At 47.0% G+C, this 17177-nt stretch overlaps 1 protein-coding gene across 3 annotated transcripts in view; it reads right to left on the reverse strand.

Moving 5' to 3' along the window:
* Positions 1-6331: 6331 nt before the first annotated feature.
* The window catches only part of LOC138452984 (uncharacterized protein KIAA1958-like), a 451039-nt gene continuing 440193 nt past the window's right edge, over positions 6332-17177 (reverse strand). For all 3 annotated transcript variants that reach the window (XM_069605360.1, XM_069605359.1, XM_069605361.1), the window contains one exon: positions 6332-9442. In XM_069605360.1, the coding sequence (XP_069461461.1) occupies positions 8241-9442 (1202 nt within the window). In that variant the 3' untranslated portion in view covers positions 6332-8240. The remainder of the gene's footprint in view (positions 9443-17177) is intronic.

The raw sequence follows: 17177 nt of genomic DNA on the forward strand, positions 1-17177 counted from the left end.
TGGTCAGATTTTGTTGAAAGAGCAATGTTTTGAGAGATTTGCGAAAATTGCAAATTGTGGGGGCATTCCGAGCCGACACCGGGATCGAGTTCTAGAGGGTGGGTGCATGACAAGAGTGATTGTTTGCGGGTCCTCTCTTTGCAGACGACTTGCAATTCAAGCCGTTTGGTCAATTTGCTCCGCTAGGAGTGTGTGCCACCAGATATGTGGAGCTTAGCCGCCAGGTATGCTGGTGTGCTCCTCATGACTGCTTTGTAGATGATACATGCAGTCTTGAAAAGTATCCTGGGCTTGGAATGGAAGCCAATGCAGTTCACGTAGGATGGGGGTAATTCGGTCAATTTTCAATGCTCATGCAATAAGACATGCAGCAGCATGGTGGACTGCTTATAGGTGAGTCTAGTCAGGAGAGCATTTCCCTCATCGATGTGCGAGACCACAAGGGCCTACACTCTGCCCAGAAATCCTGCGGAGGGATGAAGAGTTTGATTTTTCAAAGGGTAGAGATTTTGAGCCAGGCTATTTGGGCATTCTTGGCTATGTGTTTCTTGAAGGACAGATTGCTATCAACGGTGAATCCTAAGGATGTTGCTGAGTCTGAGAGTTGTGGATCAAATCCTTCTATGCGCATTTCATTGAGCTATTATTGGACAAGTTGTTTTTTAGCCGGAGGACCGATCAGGACGAATACAGTCTTGGATGGGTTTAGTTTGAGGAAGGCAGTCGACATCCAGGACTGGATGATGGTGAGGTAATTGCGGAGATGAATGATGACCTGCACGCTATTTACTCTCATGTACAACTGAGTATCATCTGCGTATTGGTGCTGGCTATATTGGGATCTTTGAGGAGAGTGTCAGAGTCTCCATGGAAAGGTTAAAAAGGAATGGCGGGAGGCTGGAGCCTTGGGGGACACCGCAGGAGACCTGGAGTTGGTTAGAACGCAACAAGTTCATCTGTACAACCTGGTGTTTTCCTGAGAGGTATGAGGTAAACCAATTCAGGACAGTGCAGTGGTCAACTGTGTCGAATGTAGCCGAGAGTTCAAGGAAGATGAGGAGGCATGAGTCACTCTTATCCATGATTTGGAGAGCATCATCCATCACCTGCATGGTGGCTATATCGATGCTACACTTTCGTCTGAACTCTGACTGATAGTCATTTAGGAGGTGGAGTTGTGCGATTCTTGCGTGTTGTTGTGTAGCAATGACTTTTTTCAAGATTTTGCAGGAGATTCCTAATGGGCCTGCCAGGTCGTCTGGATCTAGGGTTGTTTTTTTCTAAAGCGGTCATACGAGGACAGTCTTGAGGGTGTCTGGGAAAGATCCTTCTGCGAGGGAGGCATCAATGATGCTGAGGAGCGCCGAGCCCGTCAATTGTTTAATGATGGAGGATGGAAATATATCATCAGAGTAAGAAGTAGGTTTGAGGGAGGCAATCATTTTTAGCAGATCGGAGGAAAAGAGAGGAGAACATTCAGTCCAGATGGGGCAGTGTGCATGCCAGGGTACAGGGGATGCTAATGCAGTGAAAGGTTGCATTTTTCCTGAGTTGCTGGTACCTGCAGTCAGGTGAGGGTTTGATACAATGCTTTACTACTTCAAAAAGGTCTTTGCTCCTGTTAGAGGCTGTTGCAATGGTGGTGGTGTTGTAAGCAGCTTTGGCCCCGGTAATCAGAATGCTACAGTTTGCGCGCAGAGATTTGAGGTTGGTGCGATCTCCCGAGTTACGGTTTTTGCGCTACCGTTTCTCAAGGGCTCTGATTGAGCGTTTGTTGGAGGCTAGCTCGGGAGAGTATCATGGGGCGATTGGTTTGGTCTTAGCCCAGCTGGATTTTAGGGGCGCATGAGTGTCCACCAGTTTCATAGCAGAGTTGCTCAATAAAGCCAAGAGGCGCAAGGCCTTCCCTGGGGTGGGGAAGTCTGCAAAGTTGGCTTCTAGCTTGTTGACCAGAAAGGATTTGAATTAGCGGCAGTGAGGGGGCGTTCAGCCGACCTTTGTGAGCCATAGTAGAGTGGGTGACTGATAAGAGGATGGCGGGGTGCGATTGGGTCTGCACAGGTGATGCAGGGGCTGATGATGCAGGGGGGATGATGTGAAGACTAAGTCTAGGGTGTTGCGTTTCTTGTGCGTGGGGGAGAGCACAGTTTGCTTAAGGTCCATGGAAGCGGTCAGTGCAAAAAGCAGGCTTCGAGTGTGGTTGTCAGCCTGTGACTCGGGAACATCAAAATCACAGAAAAATACATTATTTTAACGTGCTAATTTGGCAGAGGAGAGTTTGTTGGAGCGGTCTATGTGATGCTGGAAATGCATTGGAGGGACAGGGCCTCCATGACCTTGTCCTGTTCTCCTTTTATCATGTGTATTCTGTGTTATTTTCTGCACAAGAGTCCATGTGGGACTCCTGGCAGTGCAGCTCTTCCTCTTTTTGGATTGGTGTACAGACACTCGGGATACCCTTACGGCACCCATGGGTGGGGTACAACCCTGTGCCCCTAGTGTATATTTTTGGGCACCTGTGTGTGGCCCACAGAGCAGGGTATGGGCTGGTGGCAGCTCCATGCTGAATTCTACGGATGCTCTGGGTGTCCTCCATTTTGGGATTCCCAGGACCTACCATTAGAATCAGTTGATTCCTGATAGGAAACAAGATGGCCAGTGTGGCCTCTTGCTTTCTATTTCCTGTTACCTTGTTGTTCCCAAAGTCCTGGGAAGCCCTGACTCTCTCCCTTCCCCTCACTGGCTGTTGGGTGGAAGTTCCATATATGGTATTCTGGGGAAAGTACGGGCCAGACTGGCTGGAGCCTTCCCAGTGACTGTATGTTGTGGGTACACCCTTGGGGTGGGACCTGGGTGAATGGAGTGTGTGACCAATATGCACTTCTTGTTGTGGATGACTGGTTCTAGTATATGGTATGAATGCATTGTGGAGTGCTGAATGGCTGGGTACTTGTCCCAATACACATTCCTTGTTGTGAGTGTCTGAGAGGGAGGAGAATGGCCTGGATGTACTGTGAGCCCGATTGGCCTCCTGCCTGCCTGAATGCCCTTCTGAGTGATTGGTTGCCTGAGTCTGACCCAACAGAATGAATGGGAGACCAACTAGTAAATCTGGGGGCCTATCACTGCTAGAATTCGTTCAGGAGCTGAAGTTGAAACTGAAGCTTAATCTTGAAGCCGAGCCTGACGAAGAAGGTTGACCGCTGTTACCTTCACTTCAATCTGAAAGCTTCTGTGCCGTCGAAACTGATCCAAGAAAGGACCTGGCTAGGAGACCTCTTCCCGAGCTATGAGGCACCATTGTGCACCGCTAACCTTCGCCGAAGCGCCATGGAAGCCAGCCTTCGAGAGACTGTCAACCGGACACAGGGACCGCCAAGGAGAACGAAGAGAAGCATAACCGCTAGAGGCCCGTCGAAGCTGTGTTGCCCAGAAGCAGGAACCGCTTGACGCTGTGCCGCCGACGACCGGAGCCGCAACACTCCACTTGATAAAAACACTTTGAATTCAAGGACGCACTCGCCAGCACCGCCGACCGCTTTGTCCCGCCAGAGAAAGCCCAGGCCGCTGACGTGCCAAGGAGCATCCACCAGTGGGTTTCCTGTCACCTGAAGACCACAGAGGACGCCGACAACTTGACGCCCTTGCTGGGCCAAAGTTCATCAGTGACTCTTTGCAGCAACGAAGTACCGTTGTCGAGGTGCACCGCATGCCTCATCTTCGCAGGACGTCTACGGCTGATCATCAACGAGCCCCGCCAGGAACGAAGCTGCCACCTCGATGCCTTGTTCATCATTTCTTCGAGGGATCTCGACGATCCGTGGCTCCTGCCTTAAAGGGAGCCGCACAAGAAGGATCTGTCGACGGCCCGACGCCGAAATCTACCATTCCAGGTAGACTGGGGTGGTTAAACCTTTTTTAGGGGGAAATAAGACTCGTATTGAACGATATATGGACTGGGCTTGTGTTATATCTTTATTTACAGGTTGCCCAAGTGGGGTATCCACACACAGAACTGTGTCTAGCTAACAGGGCCAGTATTCTGCCTATTGTTTCAACCAACCCACTTTCCTCCTATGTCTATTGTTGGTTCACTTTATTCATTTATTTGTATGACTCCCTACTGTATTTACAGTTGATGCATTTTAATGGAATCTAAGAAGTAATGGTGGTACCACATAGAAACTGTATATATTTATCATTTTAGATTAACTTGAGCACAAAATGTGTTATTGTATGTGTACATAATCAAAGCCTTATTTATATAAAGAACTGTGTTTTTGTGTGTGGACATTCCTTTGTGGGTGTTTGGGGCCTACACTGTACTTAAGAACCAGCCCACATCACCTCCTGAGAGCTGAAGCCTTGGTTGCTCGACCATAGCTACCAAATAGAAAATCTTGGCTTGGGTCCTCTGTACCTCTCCTCTGCCATATAGAGAGTAGGAGTACAGATACCCCCCTCCAGTCTTTACAGTCTGCAATGAAATAGCCACTCCTGTGAGGTGGCCTGTAGAGGAGCTGGAGGATTATAGATTCCTCATGTGATAGAGAAAACAGGCAGACAAGTGATTCAAATTAGCTTGTTTTGGGAGAGGGGATGATAGAGCATGGGCAACCGTTTTTGTGGATGATTGCCACTCCGCCGCCTGCCCTTCCTGGCCGGTCGGCATGCTGGATGCAGTAGATTTGGGGTAGGAGGACATCAAAAACATGTGGGGAGGATGGGGTTAAACCATAATTCAGTGATGAACAGGACATCATGGTTGTTGTACGAAATGAGGTGGGCAATCTCTGCAGCGTGAGCGACTGCTGAGATTAAAGAGAAAGGTTGTATAGTTGATAAATCAACTAGAGGGGGAATGACCATATGCAGGTTCAATGTCCTAAACATAAGAGAGAATATAGGATTTGTGAATGTTATAACGTGAGTGTTACTGCCATTTTGTTGAATTGGATTTCATTTCTGCTGCCCTCTAGAGCGTCTTTAGACTGCCAAGTATGCAACAGGGTGGACTGGTAGCTCAAATATGAGTCATTGTCCCATGCATTAGGCCTCTGTTGTACTTTCTCAGGAAACCTTTTCCCAGACACTTGAATATTCTACGAAATAACAGGGTGTGTCCTTGTCCTAGGCAGACAAGTATGTGATAGTCATAAGGACATGCATGGGGGAGCAGCAGGGCTTGGGGATAGCATGGGATGCCAAGATGGCTGGTCGCACAGTAGGGAGTATTACTGTATGTAGTTTTTTGCTATGAGGGGCAGCTCTCGCTCTTCCCACTAACTGCTTAGGTTAGTCCTTCTGCAATGGGATGCACATCAAATATTATATTTTATTGTAGTAGCCAACCAGGACAGGCCAATTTCTGTTTTAGTAGATTTGTATAGGTAGGAGCTACTAGGAGGGATGGAATTAGCATACGCCTAATTTCTGGAATGTATTATCATTTTGTGGGTTTGCCTTCAAATACTGTAGCCCAATGTGGGCGGGGTGAGTTCAGTTTTTCCGGCTTACGAGTCTGACTGACCTCCCCGACATAATTGCATTGCATTAAACTGCGTTTCTGCAACCCATGCCTCTCTTCATCGTTTCCTGAAATTACTGGGGATCTACAACCTGTTAGCAATAAAAGAAAACAGCTTCAAGAAAACAAGTCCTAAACAGTGCACTGCTCACGGGCACCTGCCTGTGATGCTACTTCACATGATCTCATTCGCTGTGATGGCACTCTCCAAGGGTCAATGTGCATCCAAGAACACAAAGACCTGGAGGAATGCTAGCCCTTCAGAGACGTGTAGCGATTATGTGTTAGGACCATGGGTGTGTGAAGCAAAGTGTATATAGAAGGATTTAGTTTGCTAAACCGAGTGCAGGTCTTGGTCCATGATACAAGGAAAATACAACACAGCCCCCAATGAGTTTTGACCTCACATATCCAATCCATCCACCCTAAACCCTAGTGCTTAGCTTAGCCACTTCAAGTCCATGTGTGGGAGATATCTACACCTTACAGGGGTATGGACATAGGTCAGGTGCACGCTACTCCTGCGTACACAATGTGTGCCCTTAACAGGATGCTATGTACATGGTGCAAACAAAGGTGCTGTCTTTTATTCCAGCTCCCACCATTGTACATGCTGGTAGCTCAGTGGTCAGCAGTCACTCGTAATCAGTTAGGCAACAGGTGTACGCGTGTCTGTTGTCCATCAGGGCACCTTTAGCTCTACAGTGGCCGAGTGGGCGTAGGGTGGATTCCAACCTCCGAGACCAACTAGACAGAAGGCAGGCGCCACGCTGTGCAAAAATAAAATCTAATTTATTTACCAAATACAGGACCAGTGTATGCACATGGGATAAGGAACAGACATGACAACAGCATCTTTAAGTCAAGAGTCCAGAGCTAAGGTTTAGAACAACATAAATAACAGTCCAAGAAGGAAACAGCATAAGCACATCTTTATGTATCCCAATAGCACCAGGGTGGTAAAGGCTCAGGTCCACTACCCACAAAGCAGGATGACCTCTGCTCTTCTGATCATTGCTGGAGGACTGCCTTATCAAATGCTATACAGACACACCGTACCATTGCACTGTCATCACAGAAGGAAATTCAGGGATGCCTCATAGGTCCACAGTATCAAGGCGAGGCGCTTAGATCTTCAAGAAACCAAAGACCTTTGCGGACTTTGAACAGGATCATCCCATTGCACACAGGGATTTGACTTCTACAGAGTGTACTTCATCCAAACGAGGTCCAGGCAGCTACAAAAGGTAGTACCAAGTAAAATGTTGGTGCTGGTGTGAGGAGGTGAGACACCAGGGGAAAGTGGGGGGAGGTGCTGTAGGTACGTGTAAACTTGTAATGTTTTACAATAACCATTTCAGTTTCCTGAGGCAAGAAAATGATAGCAAGGCATGCCCGTCAAAGCTTCTCTAGGCAGCTGGGCCCCAGCCAACGATTATAACTTCAACTTCTGCGCTTAGACTGTGGCCTCTCGTACCCATGGGAACCAGCCACTACACGGTACCCTTCCCATGAGTACACTAACTTTCTGTTGGGCCTACCAGTTGGTTCCAAAGGGTACTCGTCACTGCAATCCCAGCGGTGTGCTGTGGGATCAAAATCACATTCTATCCCTTAACAGTCTCTTAAAGGGTCGGAGCGGCATTGCACCTGTGTATGTCAGTGCTTACTACACAGATACCATAACCGGCCTTGGGGTTTCCTCCCCATTGATACCTTGCAAAGTGCTCGTCCCGGTACACCACTGGCAGTTTGGGGGGGTTTGATTACTGTCACTAAGTGTTGACAGGTTTCCCAGCTCAGGGAAGCCATAGTCCCCTACATATTCAATAACTTGTAATTATGTAGCACTTGATCCCATAGATGCTGCTTTTATGCTGTACTGTACCTTTACTCAAGTCTGTGGTACTTACCCTGTTGCACACCCACAGAGGTGTGCTGGCTTGCCACTGTTTCCCACATGGCACTTCATCCCTTCTCCAAAGTGCTTCTTCTGCATGTATATGGAACGGTGTGTCTCTGTACATACATTAAGGGTTTCAGGATGGGATTCTGAAGACAGTGCCGGCACACATGAGTTGCACAACATGGTTTGCACACATAGAATGTAATTAGGTAGGACTTAAATTGGACTTATGTCCCAGTAATTCAACAGCCCACGCAACTCCAACTAAATTGTAATACAGTGAGCTTGAATATTAAATGGGAACGTCATAATATTAATATCTCAACATGACTCTTGTTGAAAATTACATAAGTTTCCAGAAAACAAATTCAGCTAATTCATGTTAGTGCCAAATGATTACTTTTGTTACCTGGCGTTACGATGATGCACTTTTTTTACAAACAAGTCATGTCGATACGTTAACATTTAGAAGTAATTCTGATATAATACTCAAACTCTAAGAGACTATATTGAAATTCCATTAGAGTAGTGCGGGTCGCAGATTAATCTTTTTTTCACTCTGAAAGCATGGACATAGGGTAAAAGGCCCCAGATCAATAGCAACCGTACGGCCATCCCAGTAACTCTCAGAGACTAAGCACAAGACGGGACATCAACAGATTAACAGGATTTCAGAAGCACAGCCAGAACATCAATGGATCACTCATTCACAAACTAGGTTTAGTTTTCAGAAGCAATAATTGACATAATGTACACATTTGTAGACAGGGGATGTTGATAACTGATAAATGTGTGAGCACCTAGAAGTCAACTGCTAGGCTGTGAGGACTCAGCTTTGACAGGGGTGCCAAGTCCAAGGGCCATTGGGAGAAGACCTCGGTCCACTGCGGAAGTTGAAGGGGCAGCTACAGGAACCAAAAAGAAGAGGCGCTTTCTGTCCTCTGTTGATTCTGCCCAATAGCGACCAATTGAAATCTCTTTTTTATGGCCAGTGTCTGACATGATGTGCCTCGCTTGGAGCCCTGAATTAGAGAAGAGATAAAGCACTGTACTCCATATCGAATGGTTGGTGTAGCGTAGCGAGAGTCCCGCCTCTTGGGAAATGCTTGGCATCATGCGTCGCAGATAGTTGATGCCCAGGGGTTCTTTGGTGTACCAAACGGGCTGAGATTCCAGAAGCTCTGGGCGAACTTTGATTGGATGCAGATAAAAAGCAGGAGGGTTCTCTGGGAGTTTTGAGAGGTATTTCTTGAAGCTATTTACAGGACACAAAGGGTTACCCGGCAGAGAGTACATACACCCGTGAACGTTCTCCTTATTGGTCTTTAGTTGAATGGGGTGATGCCTACTTTTGTCACTGAATGCAAGAGTTACATACTCAATGCCTTGCTCGTCTTTGTTCATCTTGAATGACTGAGGCATCAAATCTCGGTGCCCTTCTTGGCCTCGGCGTGCAAAGTAGAACTGGACATCAAACCATACTTTAGACACCAATCCCCTGGCAGTGTTTATGCTAAGAACAGGAGAGCTCTTAAGAATCTGCAAATCCATATCACTGATCCTTGGGTTGTGTTCCGAGACATCTTTACCCAGTTTCCTGAGGCTTTTCATAACTCCAATGAAAACATTATTGGCAGTCGTGAATTCAGGATCTTTGACAATATTTATCCTTCTTGTGTCATTGAAGAAGCGATTCACACCAGCGCGGAGTCCCGCATAGCTGGAGATGGAGTACTGCTTCCCAGAGCTATTCCTCACAGTGGCAAAAAACTCACGTAGTATTTTATTTAAATTCGTCTTTGAGATGGTCTCAAAGGACATATCAAGATGCTTCTCTGCCAACCAGCCCTTGAAGATGGAAACAGCCCACTTGGTGTGTCTTTTGGTGCTAACTTCATTGCGATTGGCCTCCAGGATGTCAATCTCCATCTCGGAAACTGAGGCATGTCTGGTTGACCCTTCGTTCGTCAGATCAGATTCTGCATAGCCAGGAGGTATCCACTCTTGATCTGTCAAAGGAAAGATTCAGTTCAGTAACGTCCATTGTACATCATGTTATTGATAACTGCATGGCCTCCCTGGTCTTTGGCATTACAAATTGAAAAGTGGCATTAAGGGTGGGTTAGTTGGAGCAGTGTGAGCAAAGCAGGGGCTGCTATTAGATTCTTTGTATGAGGTGGTCTGTATTTTATAACTGACTGTGAGGTATGTGTTAGGGTTCTGTTTGGCATTGGTGGCCACTGCCCATGTCAAAGTCACAACTAAGAGAAGCAGAAAGCAGAAAAAAGGGTTTAGCTTATGACAATACTTTTAGGGCACTCTTAGGTGTGATATCACTGAAGCAGCAACTGAGGGACATGTATGGAAAAAGTTACAGAATAATCAGGTTAATGACTGCACATTGAGTTGAAAATAGTCTAGGCGCGAGGCAAGTTCATACACTAAATACCCCTCATCAACATCCAGAGGTGAAAAGGTTAACAGAGTGGTGAAACAAGACCTACAAGGATGAACAAGTTACTTACCAACTGGTAACGTTCTTTCGACTGGATGTTCCTCCAACGTATTCCACATCTTTGATAATCCCGTCCAGCTCGGCTGCTTCGGAAATTTTTTCTCGGCAGAGGGCGCCATGCGTCGATGGCGTCGAGTCGATGTCTCTCTAAGGTCTCCGTCGAGGGTGACATCATTGGGTGTATAAACAGCGCGTGCAGCACCCGTTGGCCTCAGTTCTGTTTCCCCCCCCCTCATGCACGTGTTGGTTTTCAGTCTAGGCAAGCAGTATTTACCCCTGCGAGAACAGAAGCTGAAATAGCATAGGAAATTCAACAGAGGGGTAGGCTGGGAGGGCAATGAGGAATACATTGGAGGAACATCCAGTCGTAAGAACTTTACCAGTTGGTAAGTAACTTGTTCTTCGAATGGATGGTGTCCTCCAACGTATTCCTCATCTTTGATAAACTCCCAAAGCAGTATGTAGAATAGGAGAAGGTAAGAGAATTTGAAATTGTCAGCATTTTATACGGCCGAACATAGTACCGCCTTCCCAACGGCTACATCTTGAGAGTGGGAAGCATCTAGGCAGTAATGCTTTGTAAATGTATGCAAAGATGGCCAGGTTGCGGCATCACAAATAGATTTAATAGGTACACCTCTTTGAAGGGCTGCAGAAGAGACTATACCTCTGATAGAATGAGCTCCCAAACCCTCTGGCGGGTCCTTGCCTGCCCATTTGTAACATTCTGAGATGCCAAGTATAATCCACCTTGATAGAGTCTGTTTTGAAACAGCTTGTCACAATTTTCTTCTGGTATAACCAATAAAGAGTTGGTCATCCACTCTAAGCTTGGAGAACCTAGAAATATAGAAGCTTCAAGCTCTTCTAGGGTCCAACCTATTCTTCCTCTTTACTGGGATGTGGTGGGGGTAGAACGCCGGCAGAATTTATTTTTGATTGAGATGAAAATCAGATACAACCTTAGGTAGGAAACAAGGTTTTACCCTCAACACAACCCTGTCCTTGTGGAATATGGTATAGGGTGGCCTGGAGGAAAGTGCCTGCAACTCGCTCACTCTACGTGCAGATGTTAATGCAACTAACAATATGGTTTTGTTAAATGTTAAAGGTATTTGTACCACGCAACGTCACCAATGGAGTTGGTCCCCAGGCGTTCTGGTGGATCTGCAAATGAGAAGGTGGGATGGGTTAGTAGTTGAAGCGGGAGTAGGATAGTGAGAGGAGTGCTGTTCGGTTGGCAGCTTCAACTCGGTATACACCGGGTGCTGAGCTTCGGTGCGAGTATTGGATCGATGTCAGTCCTTGTGTGCTGTTGGTGTTACTTATGTGTTGTTCCGGTGTTGTGAAGTGTGTGTGGGTTGTTGTGCGAGAGATGGGTGTGTGAGATTTTTCAGTGAGATAAGTCTGCAGAAATGCTGAGTTTTTTGTTAGTCGGTTTGTATGTGTCAGGCTGAGATTCTGATCTTGCGTCTGCGGAAGCTGCTGAACCCCCGGACAATCCACCTAAAATGTAGCACTCAGAGCGCCAAATTGTTTTTCAGCTCAGTTCACCACACTTCTAGGGGAAAGGAGGAAAAGTGGATAAAATAACAAACACCAGGCTGGATGCCATTGACTAGCTGGTGTCTCACCTGTAGTTGAGACAAAAGCATATACAGCACCACAATTACTCATTGAGTCACTGACCTTATAAACTATATCCTTTACTAAATAGTTAAAAATACCATACCTGATACTTCTCCTGAAAATGCCCTGAGAAGTGATTTAGTAGCTAAGACTTCCTTACTAGTTGCCAGGAAAGCTTAAGGATCATTCAGCCTTCTTAAATAGGTCCTTGAATGCATTAAGAGTCTTTCCCAGTAACTTCTTAATCTTCTTTTACTTTTACAAACGTTTTTTAGTTCAAGATGAAGTAAGGAAGTTCCAACGAAATCCAATCTGGTAAAGGTTTTTTGTACGCTAATATTAGTCTTTTAAAGATGTAGAGCTTGAAACTTGCGAAGGGAATTCACATAGTAAAATTCACGCTTGCGCGCTAAAATTCAATGTAGCAAAAAACACGCACATGCGCTTTACGTCCACGTAGCAAAAAACACGCACACGCGCGATTGTTTCTCGTAGCAGAAAACACATACACGCGCTTTAGTTCCACGTAGCAGAAAACACGTACAAGCGCTTAGATCCACGTAGCAGAAAACACGTACACGCGCTTTAGTTCCAGTAGCAGTAAACACGTACACACGCTATAGATCCACGTAGCAGAAAACACGCACACGCGCTTTAGTTCCAGTAGCAAAGTTCTCGCACATGCGCAATTAATTCCCGTAGAAAACATGCGCACACGACTCACATAGCAGGATTCTCGCGCACGCGCGGTTGCTTTATTTAACGGCTCAAAAACGGCTCAAGTAGCTTATGAAAGCATGCGCGCGCATTACAGTTTCGCGTGGATACGATGAACTTGCTTGCGCTCGTTAACCTTTTCAAATAAATTTACCTTTTACAAAAATTACATAAGACTAAGATAGTTCTGTAATTAAGTTTCCTTCCACTTAAAAATTATTAGAAAGCACTTATCTCATGAATGAGTCTCAGAAAAGTTCTTCTCACTGATAATGGAATCTTCTCACTCCTGTCCTGTGTCCAAAACGAAATCCAAACTCTTTTCCAGTTTATTACTCTAAGAAGCCGCTCGGCCGCTTGAAACTTGAAACCCCTGATCAAGTTAAGCAGGAGCAGCTTTTCACACGACCTCTCAGCTGGGCTTCGACAATGAAAGGCAGTTTAGAATGTTCACTGTCCTTCCTATAAACAATCACCAGCCAATCAAAACTTAGGCTGAGCCTTTCCATCTTGGCTTGGGGCCTTTTCCAAAGGCTGCAATTAAGGTTGAGGCTAAATTGTCTGTATCTCAAGTAAAACCAATCATAACACCAAAACCCTTACTAACTACATATGTGCCACACCTGACCCAATGTATGTAAAACTAAGTCAATGTATGTAACCCCTGACCTAGGAACATGTCAATGTATTTAACACCTGACCCAATGTAACACCTGACCCAATGTAAGTAAGAATGTGTCAACCTGACAGTATGAAGGTTAACAGAAGTTCAGAAATCTGTCCGAGTGTGGCACTCGCCAATCCTCCCAATTTCATCGGGTTGGGCAAAAGGGCTTTTGAAGGTTAATAATCTCAATAGGCATGTGTGCAAGGGTTCAAATGGGGCACACGTTAAAAACTTTAGAACCAGGTTAAAGTCCCAAACTGGAACCTGAAAAGAAGAAGGTGGGAGCATGTTAGTGAGCCCTTTTAAAAATGTAATCACCAAGGGCATTTTAAAAAAGGAGCATTCTTCTGATGAGCGCTTGAATATGGTTTATGGTTACAACATTAAGACCCTTGTGTGCTAATGATAAGAGAAACGATAACACATCCGGAGTGGAACATAGAAAAGGATCAACATTCATTTCTCTGCACCTGTCGCAGAATTTGTTCCTTTGGCAACGGTACAGAGGTTTTGTTGGTGGCCTTCTTGCCGAAAGCAACACCTCCATGACGTCATCCAGGAGGTCCTAATCCTTGTATCTCAGCCTTTCAGACACCATTCGTGAAGGTTGAGAGTGTTGGCCTCTGAATGGAGAACCTGACCCTCCCTTTGCGAGAGAAGATTCTCCCTTTGCGGAAGACGAATCGGAGGACAGCTGGACATGTCCAGAAGGTCCAGGTACCACGTTCTCCTGGCCCAATCCGGGGCAATTAGGGCCATGCGTCTTCCGAACCGTATCAACCTCCTGGTTACTTGAGGAATGACTGGGATCGGTGGAAAAGCGTACAGCAGTAGGAACTCACAATCCACCACAAACGCGTCTCCTAGAGCTCCTCTTGGAGAAAATTCCATTGAGCAATACCTTTCGCACTTCCGGTTCACTACGGTCGCAAACAGGTCTACTTGAGGGGTTCCCCAAAGGGCTAAGATCTCTTGAAGGACTTCCTGAGCTAGTTCCCACTCGTGGGATACTGCGCCCTGCCTGCAGAGCGTCCGCCATCATGTTCTCCTCCCCGGCCAGGTGAACTGCCGATAAGAAGATTCCATCCCGAAGTGCCCAGTACCAGCGCTGCATTGCCTCTCTGCACAGAGGCAATGACCCTACACCTCCTCTTTTGTTGAGGAAATGCATGGCTAGTGTGTTGTCTGTCATTATCAGGACATTCTTTCCCCGTACAGAGGGCAGGAAGGCCTTCAGCGCTAGCCTGATTGCCCTCAGCTCCAAAAGGTTGACCGTCAGATCGCTGTCATGGGCTCCCCACCCCGTGAGTGAGGCGTCTGTCAATACTGTAAACACCGGCCATGGTTGCCAAAAATGTTCTCCCTTCAGAATGTTGTCCTCGCAGACAGACCCACCGCAGAATATTCTGTGCGACCCTGCTTGGAACCTGAATTAGGTCTGTCATCTTTCCTGACAACTGGGACCATTAAGTTCTAATAGCCCATTGAAGGGGTCTCATTCTCGGAAAATGGAGGTTGTCATGAGGCCGAGTGTAAAGACTGGAGGGGGGGGGGTCTGTACTTCTGCTCTCTATATGGTAGAGGAGAGCCGCAGAGGACCCCAGCCAAGATTCTCTATTGTTGGTAGCAATGGACGAGCAATCAAGGCCTAGCTTCTCAGGAGGTGATGCAGGCTGGTTCTTTAGTACAGTGTAGTCCCCAAGCACCCACAAAGGAATGCCCACACACTGTATTAGTTAAAACACAGTCTTTATATAATCAAGGTTCAAGGTTATGTACACAATCACAATAACTCACTTTGTGCTCAGTAAATCTACAATGGCAAATATATACAGTTCTAAGTGGTACCACAATTATTATTAGATTTCATTAAAGTGCATCAACTGTACTTTGGTCAAGTGTCACACAAATCACTTAATAATGGTAACCAACAATAGATATAGGAGGAAAGCAGTTGGTTAGAACAATTGGCAGAATACTGGCCCCTACCACTAGACATAGTTCTGTGTGGAGATCCCCCCACCTGGGCAACCTGTAAAGTAAAGATATATCACAAGCCCAGTCCAAATATTGTTCAATGAGTCTTATTTCCTTCTACAATGTTTCTACCAACCCAATGTACCTGGAATAGCAGAGTTCGACGACGAGTCATCGACGGATCATTCTTGAGCGGCTCCCTTTAAAGCAGGAGCCATGGAACGTCGAGATCCCTCGAAGAAAGTGAACTCGGCGTCGAGGCTGCAGCTTCAGTCCCAGAGGTGCTCGTCGACGTCGTAGCCAAGATGTCCTGCAAGGAAGAGGCGTGCGGGGCACCTCGATGTCGATAGTTCAGAACCGCAAAGAGTTTGTGAAGAACTGTGGCCCAGCAAGGGTGTCAAGTCGTCCGGTGTCTCTACGGTCTTTGCGTGCGTCGACGGCCTGGCCTTCTCCGGTGGGATAAGGCGGGCGACGTTGCGGACGAGCGCGTCCGTGAATCAAAAGTCTTAGGCAAAAGGAGCGTTGCGGCTCCGGTCGTCGGTGGCACAGCATCAAGCGGTCCCCTTTTCTGGGCAACACGGCTTGGGCCTCCATCGGTTATGCAAACCTACAAACCCTGGCCGACGCCGGTGGACGGAATGTCCGGTGCTTATCTTCTTTCTCCTCGCCGGTGCCAGTCTCTGGTCGGCAGCCTGTCGAGGGTCTGACATCGAGGGCGCTTCAGCGAAGGTTAGCAGTGCTCGATGGTCCCTCGGAGCACGGGAAGAGGGCGCCTAACCAGGTCCTCTCTTGGATCAGTCTCGACAGCACAGCGGCTTTCAGATTTTGGCGAAGGAAGACAGCAGTCAACCTTCTTCTTCAGGCTCGGCTTCGAGATTAAGCGTCATTTTCAACTTCAGCTTCTAAACTATTTCTAGCAGTGAGAGGCCCCCAGATATACTAGTTGATCTCCCATTCATTCTGCTGGGTCACACTCAGGCAACCAATCACTCAGAAGGGCATTCAGCAGTCAGTCAGCCAATCAGGCATACAGTGCATTCAGGACATTCTCCTCCCTCTCAGACACTCACAACAAGGAATGTGTATTGGGACAAGTACCCAGCCATTCAACACTACACACTGCATTCATACCAGTTTCGGGCAGGGCTGTCTCAGTCATTGTGTCAAACACCAGATACCAGACATCCACAACAAGAAGTGCATATTGGTCACACACTCCATTCACCCAGGTTCCACCCACAGGGTGTACCCACAACATGCAGTCACTGGGAAGGCTCCAGCCAGTCTGGCCTGGACTTCACAACAACACCATATATGGAACTTCCAACCAACAGCCAGTCAGGGGGAAGGGACAGAATCAGGGCTTCCCAGGACTTTTGGAAAACAAGGTAACAGGCAATAGAAAGCAGGAGGCCACAGGGGCCATCTTGTTTCCTATCAGGAATCAACTGATTCCAACGGCAGGGCCTGGGGATCCCAAAATGGAGGATACTCAGAGCACCTGTAAAATTCAGCATGGAGCTGCCACCAGCCCATACCCTGCTCTGTGGTCCCCACACACAGGTGTCCAAAAACATACACTAGGGGCACAGGGTTGTACCCCCACCCATGGGTACCATAAGGGTATCCCATGCGTCTGTACACCAAACCAAAAAACAGGAAGAGCTGCACTGCCAGGAGTCCCACGTGGACTCCTGGGCAGAAAACAATACAGAACACAAATGAAAAAGAAACTACAGGACAAGGACAGAGAGGCCCTGTCCCTCCAATGCATTTCCAGCATCACAGTCCCCCCTGCACTCCCCGACTGAGGTTTGGGTGCCTAATCTCCCATGAGATAGACACCCTCATCCAGACGGTCAACATACCTTCTGGAAAGGCCATCTGCATTATCATGACTCTTCCCTGGTCTATGCTCTATGGTGAAGTCTAGCCCTTGCAGGGTAATGGACCACCTGAGCAGTTCTCATCCTTCATCTGCATAAGCCACTTTAGGGCCTTATGATCTGTTTGGACCTTGAACACCTAAGGCTCCAAACTATGCTAAAACATTACTTTTCAACAGTAGCCCACCTACTTTCTCTACCCTTGAGTTGTCTACTGATGAATATGATCCGATGTTCCCTCCCTTTGTCATCTAACTGGGACAAGACAAGCAGACAACACCGGTGCCCTACACAGACTTTCTTTCAAGCCATCAAAGGCCCTCTGACAGTCTTCAGTCCAATTAACCTTCCTA

The sequence above is a fragment of the Ambystoma mexicanum genome, chromosome 4p (genome assembly GCF_040938575.1).
Source record: "Ambystoma mexicanum isolate Mex_15411 chromosome 4p, UKY_AmexF1_1, whole genome shotgun sequence".
NCBI lineage: Eukaryota > Metazoa > Chordata > Amphibia > Caudata > Ambystomatidae > Ambystoma > Ambystoma mexicanum.